Source organism: Lactuca virosa, chromosome 7 (genome assembly GCF_052849685.1).
Source record: "Lactuca virosa cultivar CGN04683 chromosome 7, Lactuca_virosa_CGN04683_v6, whole genome shotgun sequence".
Classification (NCBI taxonomy): Eukaryota; Viridiplantae; Streptophyta; class Magnoliopsida; order Asterales; family Asteraceae; genus Lactuca; species Lactuca virosa.
In genome coordinates this window covers 65,822,649-65,836,043 of record NC_136432.1, presented here as the reverse complement: position 1 = coordinate 65,836,043, position 13,395 = coordinate 65,822,649, and the positions used below count along the sequence as shown (strand labels likewise).

The window sequence follows — 13,395 nt, the reverse complement described above, 5'->3', positions numbered from 1 at the left end:
TCAATCACCAACTATCAAACAATCTTTAAACTCTAAATAAAGTTTGTTCATATTCTATCTTAAAAAAAACAACTTTATTGCTTAAAGCGAAAGAAAAACAATGTGATGTTAAGATGAATAGTACAAGGTAAGTACCACATGGTGTTATCACCAACGCATACCATAATGAGTCGCACAATGAATCATCAATACATATATATGCAATAAACATTTACCAACAATATAATAATTAAAAGTACAAACAAATTCATAAAGCCATAACTTTAGGCTCTAATTTTTTCTTCTTTTTTAAATATAATATTGTTTTTCTGTATTAATGCTATTAATATATAACTATTGTATTTTATATTGGGTATTGACAATATATACATTAATATATAATCAGTGTATTTAATATTTTAAAGAAGACATGACAGGAGGGCGGAGGTTAGGGGTGGGGTGGGGTGGGGTGGGGTGGGGGTGGTGCTACTTTTGCTTTTTTTGAGTTACCATCACTACGACCACCATTAGCTCTCTTTGAAACATTCTTTTCCAACTTTTCTTATTTCCCATAACCTTAAAACTCTCTCTTTAATTCTTTCTCTCTTTCTTCAATTCATATTTGCAAATTTGGTGTTTTTACTTGTGTATCTAATGATCCTATAGACTTGGAGAAATGGTAAGTTTTTCATGTCTTTCTGTGTAATCTGGTTTTATCTGTATAATTTGTGTCACTTGTATAAACATAAACTGTGTTTGTTTATAGGGAACTCCGGTGAATATTATCGTGGGATCACATGTTTGGGTGGAAGATCCTGAAATTGCATGGATTGATGGAGAGGTTTTAGATATCAAAGGAAGCAATGCTACGATAGTTACCACAAATGGAAAAACTGTAAGTGTTTGTATAATTGTCATTGGATCCTTGAATATTCTACAGTAACTCGTGTTTTTTTTGTTTATTAAAGGACAAAATAATGAACATCCTTTTTATCATTTTATCGATATTGACACTTAACTGTCTTCCGTAGTTTTTAAACCATTTTTTTACTGTTTAAAAAAAACATTTTTCCATGTTACCGGGTTTTGATTGAAAAATGTAGAAAAACATTATTGAAATTACGTTGTGTTTTTCTTCATTTTTTTCCTTACGAAAAACAAGGGAAATATTTTCTTAATGGTAGAAAAAAAAAAGTATATAATGACATTTCCGTAATTAAGCAGATCTTTCAAAGTACAATGCCTTGATAAGAAAAAAAAAAGTTGAGTAATAAACATTTTATAATTGTGAAAATTATATAAAATTTCAGATAAAAGCAAATATTTCAAATATATATCCAAAGGATACGGAAGCACCACCAGCTGGAGTTGATGACATGACTAAGTTAGCTTACCTTCATGAGCCTGGAGTGCTTTACAACCTTGCTGCTCGATTTGCCCTCAATGAAATATACGTAAGATCCAAAAACCTAAAATGTTAATTATAAAAAATGAAAATTAATAAAATATTATGATTTAAAAAACAGACATACACGGGGAACATTTTAATAGCAGTAAATCCGTTTCGAAGATTACCACATTTGTATGATGTTCACATGATGGAGCAATATAAAGGGGCCACTTTTGGAGAGTTGAGTCCACATCTTTTTGCTATTGCTGATGACTGCTACAGGTTTAAATTCTTATTTATGCAACAATGTTACATTTTTTTTTATCAATTCATGCAAAAATGGTTACAGGTGTAATGCTTCATAATTTTGTTTTATTAGGGCAATGATCAATGAAAATGGAAGTCAGTCGATATTGGTGAGTGGGGAGAGTGGAGCAGGAAAAACTGAGACAACAAAAATGTTGATGAGATACCTTGCTTTCATGGGAGGCAGATCAGGTACAGAAGGAAGAACCGTTGAACAACAAGTTCTCGAGGTGGGTTTTTTTTTTTTTTTTTTTTTTTTTTTAAATTAATAAATTTTTTGTATTTAATTTTTTGGAAAATTAATCATGTTACTTATCAGTCAAATCCAGTTCTTGAAGCCTTTGGGAATGCCAAAACTGTGAAGAACAACAATTCAAGGTGAAAACTCAACGTAATACCATAGAATACTATTTTGTTAAGCCCACATGACAGAAAAGGTTGTACTGTGTTTGACGTGCATTGAACTGTTACAGAGACCGATGTCAATAAGACAAAAAAAATTGCAAATTTTTGTCCCTCCGAAAAAGGTAGAACAAGGTGGGATAGTAACTAGTTCCCGATCTCTTGTTTGTGAAAAAAAAACATAAATGCCCTTCTCATCCTCATCATAGAAAATAGCAATAGAAAGCTTGTCTAGTCTCGTCCAGTCCTTTGCACTGCCATCTCGTGTGTGACACGAGATATGACTGGACTGGATGGGACTAGACAAACTTTATATTGCTATTTTCTATGATGAGGATGAGGAGGGCATTTATGTCTTTTTTACAAACAAGAGATCGAGGACGAGTTACTATCCCGCCTTGTTCTATCTTTTTCAATGGGACAAAATTTTGTAATTTTTTGTCTTATTGACATAGGTCTCTTGGCACAGTTGAATGCACGTCAAACACAGTACAAGGCCATTTGTTCTGTTCGACTTCTGAGTAACTGAAAAGTATTATAGGTTGATTTATGGGAAAGTTCACATGACTGAGTGTTTGTATCAGTCGTTTTGGTAAATTTGTAGAGATCCAATTCGATAAGCAAGGAAAGATATCAGGGGCTGCAGTCCGAACTTACCTTCTAGAAAGATCACGTGTTTGCCAAGTATCTGATCCCGAGAGGAATTACCATTGCTTTTACATGCTTTGTGCAGCACCCCCTGAGGTAACTTCAATTATTTCAAAAAAAATTACAGTGTTGCTATTTCTTGTATTTAACCTTTTTTTTTTTATATTTACGATGAATGTTTTCAGGATGCGAAGAAATTTAAACTAGGAGATCCGAGATCGTTTCATTATTTGAATCAAACTAATTGCTATGAAGTAGCAAATATTGATGATGGAAGAGAATACTTGGAAACACGAAGTGCTATGGATGTTGTGGGAATCAACAATGATGAACAGGTATATTTTTTTTTTTTACTTAATGGACTTAATGGGGTAAAACTTAATCAAGTTTTTCTTTTTGACTTAATACAAAAAGAATGACTTATTTAATTGCTATTTCTTGTAGGATGCAATATTTCGTGTTGTAGCTGCAATTCTTCATCTTGGAAATGTTGACTTCATTAAGGGGAAAGAATTTGACTCTTCAAAAGTCAAAGATGAAAAGTCACTCTATCATCTTCGTACAGCAGCAGAGCTACTAATGTATGACCCTTATCAACTCACAGTATAAACATGCAAAATTTATTAGTTTTTCATTTTTTTTAAATCTTATTTTTAACAGGTGTGACGAAAAAGCCCTTGAACAATCATTATGTGAGCGTGTTATTGTAACCCCAGATGGAAATATCACAAAACCATTAGATCCAGCAGCTGCTGCTTTAAGTCGTGATGCCCTAGCAAAAACAGTTTACTCCAGACTCTTTGACTGGTAAGAAGATCAAAAATGTTTTTGGACAATTTTACCCCTGACATCATCTTCATTCCATTACACCATATTTCGATTATTATCTTTGCACCAAGAAGCCCTAATTTTGTAATTAGGAGGTAAGATGACTATTTTACCCCTAAAAAAATAAAGTTTGATACTGAATTCATGAACTATGGCAGGATTGTGGACAAAATAAACAATTCAATTGGTCAAGATCCTACTGCAAAAAGCATAATTGGAGTCCTTGATATATATGGATTTGAAAGCTTCAAGATTAACAGGTATATAATGGTAATTTTTAAGAAATAAACAATTTTGACTTCAAGAATTCAATCTTACAAATCTCTTCTATATGATAGTTTTGAACAGTTATGCATTAACCTAACAAATGAAAAGTTGCAACAGCATTTTAATCAGGTAAAAATTGGTAAAATACATGAATATATATAAAAGTACATTTCTATATTTTGCATTTATTCCAACAAATCCATTACAAATATAAATTGGAAAAGCATATTTACAGCATGTGTTCAAGATGGAGCAAGAAGAATACGCAAAAGAGGAAATCAACTGGAGCTATGTAGAATTTGTTGACAATCAAGATGTTTTAGATCTAATTGAAAAGGTATCAACTTCATAACTTCATATATACATTAAATCAAAATATCCCATAAGATTAATTTTTGTTAATTGTGATTATGCAGAAACCTGGGGGCATCATTGCTCTTCTTGATGAAGCATGGTATGTAAATAAAAAAAAAATACAGAAAAGCATTTTTACATTCATTTTATTAAAACAAAGATTTATTTATATACTTGGTTTTGCAGTATGTTTCCTAAGGCAACACATGAGACATTTGCTCAAAAGATGTATCAGACATATAAATCACACAAACGGTTTGCAAAGCCAAAACTTTCTAGAACAAATTTCACAATCAATCATTATGCAGGAGATGTAAGCAAAACACTATGTCATATTCATCATTTAGACCCCATTTGTTAACATAGGACATGAGGATGAGGAGGGCATTTACGTCTTTTTCTCATACTAAATAATATAGGTTACCTATCAAGCTGATCACTTTCTGGACAAGAACAAGGATTATGTTGTAGCAGAATTTCAAGCTTTGTTAAATGACTCAAACTGCCCCTTTGTAGCAAATCTCTTCCCACCATTGGAGGATTCATCAAAACAATCCAAGTTTTCCTCCATAGGAACTCGCTTTAAGGTGAAGAAAATTTTATGCATAATTTTTATGAATTCTTGTTAAAGTAAAACCTTAAATTGCAGCAACAACTACAATCACTAATGGAAACCTTGAGCACAACAGAGCCACATTACATCAGATGTGTAAAGCCTAATACGGTTTTGAAGCCGGGAATATTTGAAAATGATAATGTTTTGAATCAGTTGAGATGTGGGGTAAGTGACTATTTTCTGAAATATGATTTGATAAAATTGGAAATGATTATTTATTTGATTCATAAAGAAAATAATATTGATTTATTCGTTATAGGGTGTGTTGGAGGCAATTAGAATAAGTTGTGCTGGGTATCCAACAAAAAGATCTTTTGATGAATTCCTAGAAAGATTTGGGATGTTGGCTCCAGATGTTCTTGATGGGTATATATACTTTCTTTTTAATTTAAAAATACAACTATACTAAACCATTTACATAGACTTAAAAATCAACAAAAGAAGATTTGCAAATATACTTTGTTAAATTACAAGTCAAGAAAGTCAAACTTATTTTATGTATGCAGATCTGATGAGAAATCAGCATGTGTAGCAATTTGTGATAGATTTGGATTGAAGGGGTATCAGGTATGTAAACACTTCACTTTCCTAAAAAAAAACATGGTTACAAGAATATATTTTTAACTTTTCTAAAAAATTTCAGATAGGAAAAAGCAAGGTTTTTCTTAGGGCTGGACAGATGGCAGAATTAGATGCAAGAAGAGCTGAAGTTCTAGCAACAGCAGCAAGAAGAATCCAGAGACAAATCAGAACATATCTCACACGTAAAGAATTCATTGTCCTTAAAAAGGCAACAATCAATACACAAAAGAACTGGAGAGGTAAGTAACCATTTTATGCCAAAATTTAGAATCTCTATAAGTATGAAATAGGAAATGACAAAGTTATTATTTTATTTTTTTGTCAAAAAAAAAACAGCAAGACTTGCGCGTATGCTGTATGAGTATTTAAGGAAAGAAGCTGCATCTATACGTATACAGAAGCATATACGTGGAGGTGTAGCAAGAACATCATACAAGCATTTACAAGGAGCTTCTGTATCTATTCAGACTGGGCTTAGAGCAATGGCTGCAAGAGATGAGTTCAGAAGAAGAAGAAGAAACAAGGCTGCAACTATAGTTCAGGTACTATGGATAAATTATGTTTGTAAAGTATTTAAGAAAATGATTAAGTCATTCTTTCTGGATTAAGTCAGAATGAAACTCAAGGGAAAAAAATGACTTTTGCCCTTGATTTTGTAGACTGAATGGAGGAGATTCCATGCATGTTCTGAGTATAAGAATAAACAGAAAGCAACTCTTACACTTCAATGTCTATGGAGATCAAAGGTAGCAAGGAAAGAACTAAGAATGTTGAAGCTGGTGAGTGTTTTTTTATCTCTAAAATCTAAGTATTATATAATACAATTTTATCTAAATGCTTTGGATTATAAGAATAAATAGTAATTGAAAATTATAATATGTTGTCACAGGCTGCAAGAGATGCTGGAGCCCTTAGAGAAGCTAAGGACAAACTGGAGAAGCGAGTTGAAGAGCTGACATGGAGATTAGACTTTGAAAAGCATTTGAGGGTATATTTTTTTATATAATTTCAGTTTCTTATGTAAATAAATGAAAGTATGCTGCTATTTCTAGAAAAATGTGATTTTTCTAAAGATTAAGCTACTTGCAGGTTGATCTTGAAGAAGCAAAGGGAGTAGAAATCACAAAGTTGCAGAATGCTTTGCAAGAAATGCAAGTGAAACTAGAAGAAGCACATAACCAAATTGTTCATGAGAAAGAAGCAGCAAAAATAGCTATTGAACAAGCTCCTCCAGTCATCAAAGAAGTACCTGTTGTAGACAATACTAAATTGGAGGAATTAACAGATCAAAATCATAAACTGGAGGTATTTCACTTTCTTATTAATCACCTATCTAGTTTTATTTTTCATTCTAAAAGATAATTTGTATATGCAAAAAGCCAAATATTAAACCAGCATGAGTGGAAAATGGAAATGGATACCTTATACTATTCTTCTATATGCAGGATGAAATTCTAGAGTTTAAGAAGAGAGTTGAGGAATTTGAGCAGAAATTCAATGAAGTTGACAATGAAAGCAAAAATAGACTTAAAGAGTTGGAGGAATCACAAGCCAAAATCTCAGGTCTTCAGGAGACCATTGAAAGGTAGCTAAACCATAATAACCCATTTTTCTTTTTTGTGTTGTCCAAATAAAAAAATATTTGAGAAAAATTGACTTTCTTTCTTTTAAGTTTTTTAGTATTACATTTAGTGAAAAAGAAACTTACCCATATAAAGCTTAAGTTTGTTTATTTATTTAAAAAGAAATGGCACCTAAGTATATGAAAGTACATTGCTATTTCTTGATTTTGTATTTTATATGCACATTATCAGGTTAGATGCAAACTTATCCAACCTCGAATCAGAAAATCAAGTTTTGAGACAAGAAGCATTGGTTGCTTCAACTAATGAAGACCTCACAGAAGAAACTGAAAAGTAAGAGTACACAAAATATTATTATTAATTTTTTCTAACATTTTTTACCTTCTTTTCTACTCAATTACATGTTTCATATCTAAAGTTCTTTAAATATGGTGGCATATGGAACATTAACCATTTGTTAAGATTTTAAAGTTTTATTTTATGTGCCCATATGTGTGCCACCTGTCGATTATATTTTTGGACACTAAAATGTCTAAGTTTATTCTAATTTGTTAAGATTTCACTTTTTTCAGCCTCAAAAGCAAGATCAAAGAATTAGAGTCAGAAAATGAATTCCTTCGCAACCAAAAGGTGGTGGTGGTGGAGCAGATAACCACCCCTGAAAAGGTCTCACCACAACTACAGGTAAATTGACCATTTCTTCCTTTCCCTATGTATGGGAGCTTGAGAATATATATTGATCTTATATGACATTTCAGAGTTCGAATAATGGACATGAAAAGAAGGATGATTTTGAAACACCACATGTGGAGCAAGAAAAAACAAAGGTAAAGAAGGAATCTTTGAAAAATCTACTCAATTATAACAATGTCATTCAAAGTATAATGTCCTCATAAGAAATATTATAATGATGAATAATTTTTATTTTTTTGCAGGAGTTAGAAAACACCTCATCATCCCTAACAAAACAAAAATCACTTACAGACAGACAACAGGTATGAATTTAGGATGCATAACCAGAAAAACCATGATTTAAAAAAATAAATTTATAAGAATTCAAAGTAAATTGTTATCAAATTGTTCTCCAATTATTGATATTCCATATTTGTTCTTCCCACAACCAGGAAAACCATGATGTTTTAATCAAGTGTCTTTTGGAAGATAAGAGATTTGACAAAACAAGACCAGTTGCAGCATGTATTGTGTATAAAACATTGGTTCAATGGAGGTCATTTGAGGCAGAAAAGACACATATTTTTGATAGAATTATTCACACAATTCGATCTTCTATAGAGGTAATATTCATTCATTAAAAGAATGAAAATTTGCCCATAATAGCAACATGCTTACATTTTTTACCTATAAATTAAGGGAAAAAGATAAAGAACATTGTTTATATTGGTAGTGAAGGTAAAGTATGTTGCTATATCTAGCAAATTGACCTTAAAAGGATGATGTGTCTAGTGTCTAGTGTCTACTTGTTTCTTCTTGCATTTGTTTTGTATTGAAACTAATCAAAAGCATTCTATATTATTGAAGACTCAGGACAACATCAAAGATTTAGCATACTGGCTATCAACAACTTCAACTCTTTTGTTCCTACTGCAAAGTACAATCAAAGCAAGTGGTTCACCTTATAAGTCTCCACATCGTAATCGCGCCTCACCTACCACATTGTTTGGTAGAATGACACAAGTAAGCTCTTTTTAGCAATGTACTTTCATAATTTGCTTATTATAGCATCTCACTTTCACTTATTCCTATTATTATAGCATTGTAGTTATAAAAATCTACCAAATTGTAGCAATGTCATTGAAGTACAAACAATTGGATACATTTTTATCGTATAATGTACTAAGAAGAAAAAAAGGAAAAGTGAAAGTGCAATGTTATACTTTGGTAGATTTTTCAAAGTATGATAATGCCTAAGTAAGAAAAGAAATGAAAGTGCAATGTTGTAATAGAAAGAAATGAAAGTAGGATGCTATGATACATAAATTAATGAAAGTGTGTTGCTATTTCTTGTAGGGTTTTCGTACATCTCCTATGGGTATGGGTATCTCTAGTGGATATAGTGGAATGGAAGGGAAGCCAAGTGCACAATCAAAAATAGAAGCCAAATATCCTGCACTTTTGTTCAAGCAACATCTAACAGCTTGTGTAGAAAAATTGTATGGAATGATTCGTGATAGCTTGAAGAAAGAGATAAGCCCCTTTCTGAATTCATGCATTCAGGTAAAATTGTTATTATTATTACTATTACTGTTATTAGTGTTACTATTATTAAAACTACACATTAATAGGCACCAAGATCTACTAGGGTGAGACCAACAAGAGGGGCATCAAGAAATATTCTTTCAAATATTGTGGCAAAACAACAGGCATCAATTATACACTGGCAAAGCATTGTTAATAGCTTGGACAACACCTTGGGCATACTATCTGAAAACTATGTAAGCAAGAGAAAGTTAAATCCTCTTTTTGCAATTGAAATCTCATAATAGCAATGTACTTTCATTTCTTTACTGATAATAGTGATATCTTTAGGTTCCTTCAATAATCACAAGGAAAATTTTCAGTCAAGTATTCTCATTCATAGATGTCCAGTTCTTCAATAGGTAATGCACCTCTAGTGAATACTTGAACAAGATGTTTTACTAGCTAGTATATTACTTAGGTTTCAGATATTTGATATCTTGTGGTTTTTGCAGCTTATTGCTTCGTCGTGAATGTTGCTCGTTTAGTAATGGAGAATATGTTAAATCGGGTTTGCATGAACTTGAACAATGGTGTAAGAAAGCAACAGATCAGGTAATTACTATTCCTTCAAACCATCTCTAGATGACTTGGATCCAATTGGTTACACAGATTGGGACAGAACATGTTGTACTGTGTTTGACATGTATTGGACTGAGACCGGGACTAATGTCAATGGGACAAAGAGTAAAAAACAATTGTCCCACCTAAAAAGATGGGACAGGGACTGATGTCAATGAGACAAAAGTTACAACTTTTTGTCCCACCTAAAAAGGTGGGACAGAGACTGATGTCAATGAGACAAAAATTACAGCTTTTGTCCCACCTAAAAAGGTGGGACAGAGACTGATGTCAATGAGACAAAAGTTACAGCTTTTGTCCCATCAAAAAAGGTGGGACAGGGATTGATGTCAATGAGACAAAAGTTACAGCTTTTTGTCCCATCAGAAAAGGTGGGACAATGACTGATGTCAATGAGACAAAAGTCAAAAACTACAATTCTATGTCTCACCCAAAAAGGTGGACTAGGGACTTGCTCTCCACCTCTTATGTCTACAAAAGACGTAAATACCCACATCATCAAAAACAACTTAAGAAATCTAGTTTAGTCATGTCTAGTCCTGTGTAACAAACGCAACCTTAAAAAATATCCAATTAAGTGTCAGGATAATAATTAATTGTGTGATATTATATGTTGTAATCATACAGTTTGCTGGATCTTCATGGGATGAGTTAAGGCACATAAGGCAGGCAGTTGGGTTACTGGTATCACACCAAAAGACTCAAAAGTCCATGGAGGAGATCACAAATGAACTTTGTTCAGTAATATGTTCACCTACATGCTTTCTTTCTTTTTATTTACAGAAAATTAAAGGAAATAGCAACATACTTTACTCTTTTTACTAATATAGAGAATGTACTTTATTTATTACCTCATAGTATCAATAGGAATGTACATACTTTTATTTACTTATAAATTATAATAGGAATGTACTTATATTTTTTTTAACTGATAATAGCAATATGTAACCATAATAGCAACATACTTACATTTATTTACAGATAATACCAATGTACTTACAATTCCTTACCAATAATAGCAACGTTACACTTTTATTTATTCAATTCTTTTATCTACATAGATAAGTAGATATTAAAGTGGACTTCAAGATTTACATCTAAAAAAACTAACCGAAAAGTAACCTTTGCTTTCTTTCTCTTTTTTTTTTTCCTTTTGAAATAGGTGTTGAGTGTTCCACAAATATACCGTATTGGAACTATGTTCTGGGATGACAAATATGGAACTCAAGGATTATCTCAAGAGGTAAGGAATATATAAATGATTTCAATATTTGACATGATTTTACTTAAAAATGGAATGAAATAACTTTTTTTATGGATTCTAGGTAATTGGCAAGATGAGATCACTAATGGCAGAAGATTCAGTTAGCATGCCCAACAATTCTTTCTTGCTTGATGTGGATTCAAGGTAATTTACATTCAAAACTAAAACAGGAATTGGAAGTAAAAAGGGTAATTTAGTCATTACTAACTGACAATTGTTTTAAAAAATTCAGCATACCGTTTTCTTTGGAAGAAATATCCCAATCTTTCCTTGATATTGATTTATCTGAAATCGATCCACCACCCCTCCTTCGTCAAAGATCAGATTTTCATTTCCTGCTGCAGCAAATAGAATGAAAATATTTATTTTTTAAGCGGAATTAAGCAGAAGAAAGCAGAAATCCGCTGTAATTAATTGATTGATTACATGAGTGCCAAGAATGTGATTTTTTTTTTCATTCTTTTCTCCATTCAAAGTTTCAGGTGAGGATTTGAGATTTTTTGATTTGTTACAGAGTGATGTTAGAAGTGTGGTTTCATATTGATTATTGTAAAAAATGACAAAAGGATTGTATTTTTGAAGATAAGTGAAAGATGTGTAAAAGATACTGATGTTTTTGAAGATCAAGGACAGATGTGTAAAAGATGTTTGTCACAATATAAGTGAGAGATTTTGTATGTATTTAGAATTTTCCAAGCTGATATGTTGTTAGATTGATGAGTATATCTATTTACCATAAATCAAATAGTTTCATTCAAAACTAAAATCAGACAAATAAATTCTCCCTCCATTACCATTTCATATATCAAACAGCATTCAGTTCAAATCCAGAATGCTATAGGATCAAATTTAAAAATGGACTCCTCCCAGATTCAACACCGGTATTATTTTTATAAGCATATTACTAGTTATGATTTTAATGTATTTGAACTTTAAAGCTTACATAATTTTTCAGAATCGGAAACTAGCATGTTAGGATTGCAAATTATAGGGTTATGAAGTAGGAAGGCCGTCCACATCGAAATCCCATACAGAGCATAGATATTACAACACGACGACAACGACGACAACTACAGGCAGTAGTACTAGCATTGGGATACAAAAATGAAAAATCAAAATCACAATCACAGCTAATAATTTACCGAAAATTTGACCGATTACCTGTTAGGAGTCGTATGAGGTTCATTCATCGGGAAAATCATTGCAACAGCTTCGCCTTCGTATTCGATTATTCCTCGAAGTCATAGAAGATGTTGGGTGACGACGACAACATTGATAATAACTAGGAAAGAGACATGCTTTTCGGGTTGTAAATAATTTAAAGTTTTCTAAAAAAAATTGGTTGAAAATAATTTAAAGCTTTCTAAAAAAAAAAAAATTGGCACAAAAGTGACAGTTGTCAAAGTTTAGTGGCGTTAGTGTAAAGAATCATCAAACTTTAGTGCCGAGAGTGTAAATAAGTAAAAGTGAAAGTTTTGTGGCAAAAGTGTAAAGAAATAAAAGTAAAGTGACAAAAATATGAATTGGAAAAGGTTCCTGTTAAGGCAAAAGTGTAAAGAAATAAAACTAAAGTGGTAAAAGTATGAATTGGAAAAGTTAAGGCAAAAGTGTAAGGAAATAAAAATGTAGTGGCAAAAGTATGAATTGGGAAAAGTTAAAAGAATAAAACTAAAGTGATAAAAGTATGAATTGGAAAATGTTAAGGCAAAAGTGTAAGGAAATAAAAGTATAGTGACAAAAGTATGAATTGGGAAAAGTTAAAAGTGACAAAAGTATGAATTGGAAAAGGTTAAGGCAATAGTAGCAAAAGTATGAATTGTGAAAAGTTAAAAGAATAAAACTAAAGTGATAAAAGTATGAATTGGAAAATATTAAGGTAAAAGTGTAAGGAAATAAAAGTATGTATTGGGAAAAGTTAAACGTGACAAAAGTATGAATTGGAAAAGGTTAAGACAAAATGTAAAGAAATAAAAGTAAAGTGTCAAAGGTATGAATTGGCAAAATTTACTGTTAAAACTATCAATTTGCTTTAATATATATATATATATATATATATATATATATATATATATATATATATATATATATATATATATAGAGAGAGAGAGAGAGAGAGAGATAAGTTCAAATGTTTCTAACAACTATTGTGTTCCTCAATGCACCAATCAAAAATTAACAAATATTAAATAATTATTAAATTGTTAAAGGGTATAATAGTAATCTTTACCATATTTAATTTTAGTAATTATTAATATCCATTTATTTTAGGAATCAATTTCTTATTTACCCTATTAAAACCCACCTTCACCAAATGTCTGCAAACACTTCCGCCGACCAA

At 31.5% G+C, this 13,395-nt stretch overlaps 1 protein-coding gene and 1 long non-coding RNA gene across 3 annotated transcripts; one reads left to right on the top strand and one right to left on the bottom strand.

Annotated features, from left to right (window-relative positions):
* Positions 1 to 504: 504 nt before the first annotated feature.
* On the top strand, positions 505 to 11,738 carry XIF (myosin-like protein XIF). Its single transcript, XM_079060975.1, has 39 exons — positions 505 to 658; positions 746 to 874; positions 1,290 to 1,433; positions 1,506 to 1,651; positions 1,749 to 1,905; positions 1,995 to 2,053; positions 2,662 to 2,821; positions 2,911 to 3,060; positions 3,170 to 3,306; positions 3,386 to 3,532; positions 3,712 to 3,813; positions 3,892 to 3,949; positions 4,056 to 4,157; positions 4,237 to 4,274; positions 4,361 to 4,487; positions 4,594 to 4,761; positions 4,824 to 4,955; positions 5,050 to 5,156; positions 5,297 to 5,357; positions 5,434 to 5,611; positions 5,709 to 5,914; positions 6,032 to 6,151; positions 6,262 to 6,360; positions 6,462 to 6,677; positions 6,818 to 6,957; positions 7,187 to 7,288; positions 7,528 to 7,639; positions 7,714 to 7,782; positions 7,891 to 7,950; positions 8,080 to 8,250; positions 8,495 to 8,650; positions 8,984 to 9,190; positions 9,259 to 9,408; positions 9,503 to 9,573; positions 9,667 to 9,766; positions 10,421 to 10,534; positions 10,956 to 11,036; positions 11,119 to 11,201; positions 11,290 to 11,738. The coding sequence occupies exons 1-39, from the start codon at positions 656 to 658 to the stop codon at positions 11,411 to 11,413; spliced, it is 4,686 nt and encodes a 1,561-aa protein (XP_078917101.1). The 5' UTR covers positions 505 to 655; the 3' UTR covers positions 11,414 to 11,738.
* On the bottom strand, positions 1,203 to 12,362 carry LOC145125530 (uncharacterized). 2 transcript variants are annotated; one of them, XR_013716029.1, is made up of 4 exons: positions 12,219 to 12,362; positions 11,295 to 11,395; positions 1,555 to 1,642; positions 1,203 to 1,448 (listed from the first exon to the last, which is right to left on the bottom strand). It is a non-coding gene; the product is annotated as an uncharacterized LOC145125530 (long non-coding RNA). The 2 variants fall into 2 exon arrangements; XR_013716030.1 differs by lacking the exons at positions 1,203 to 1,448; positions 1,555 to 1,642 and adding an exon at positions 2,703 to 2,816.
* Positions 12,363 to 13,395: the final 1,033 nt, after the last annotated feature.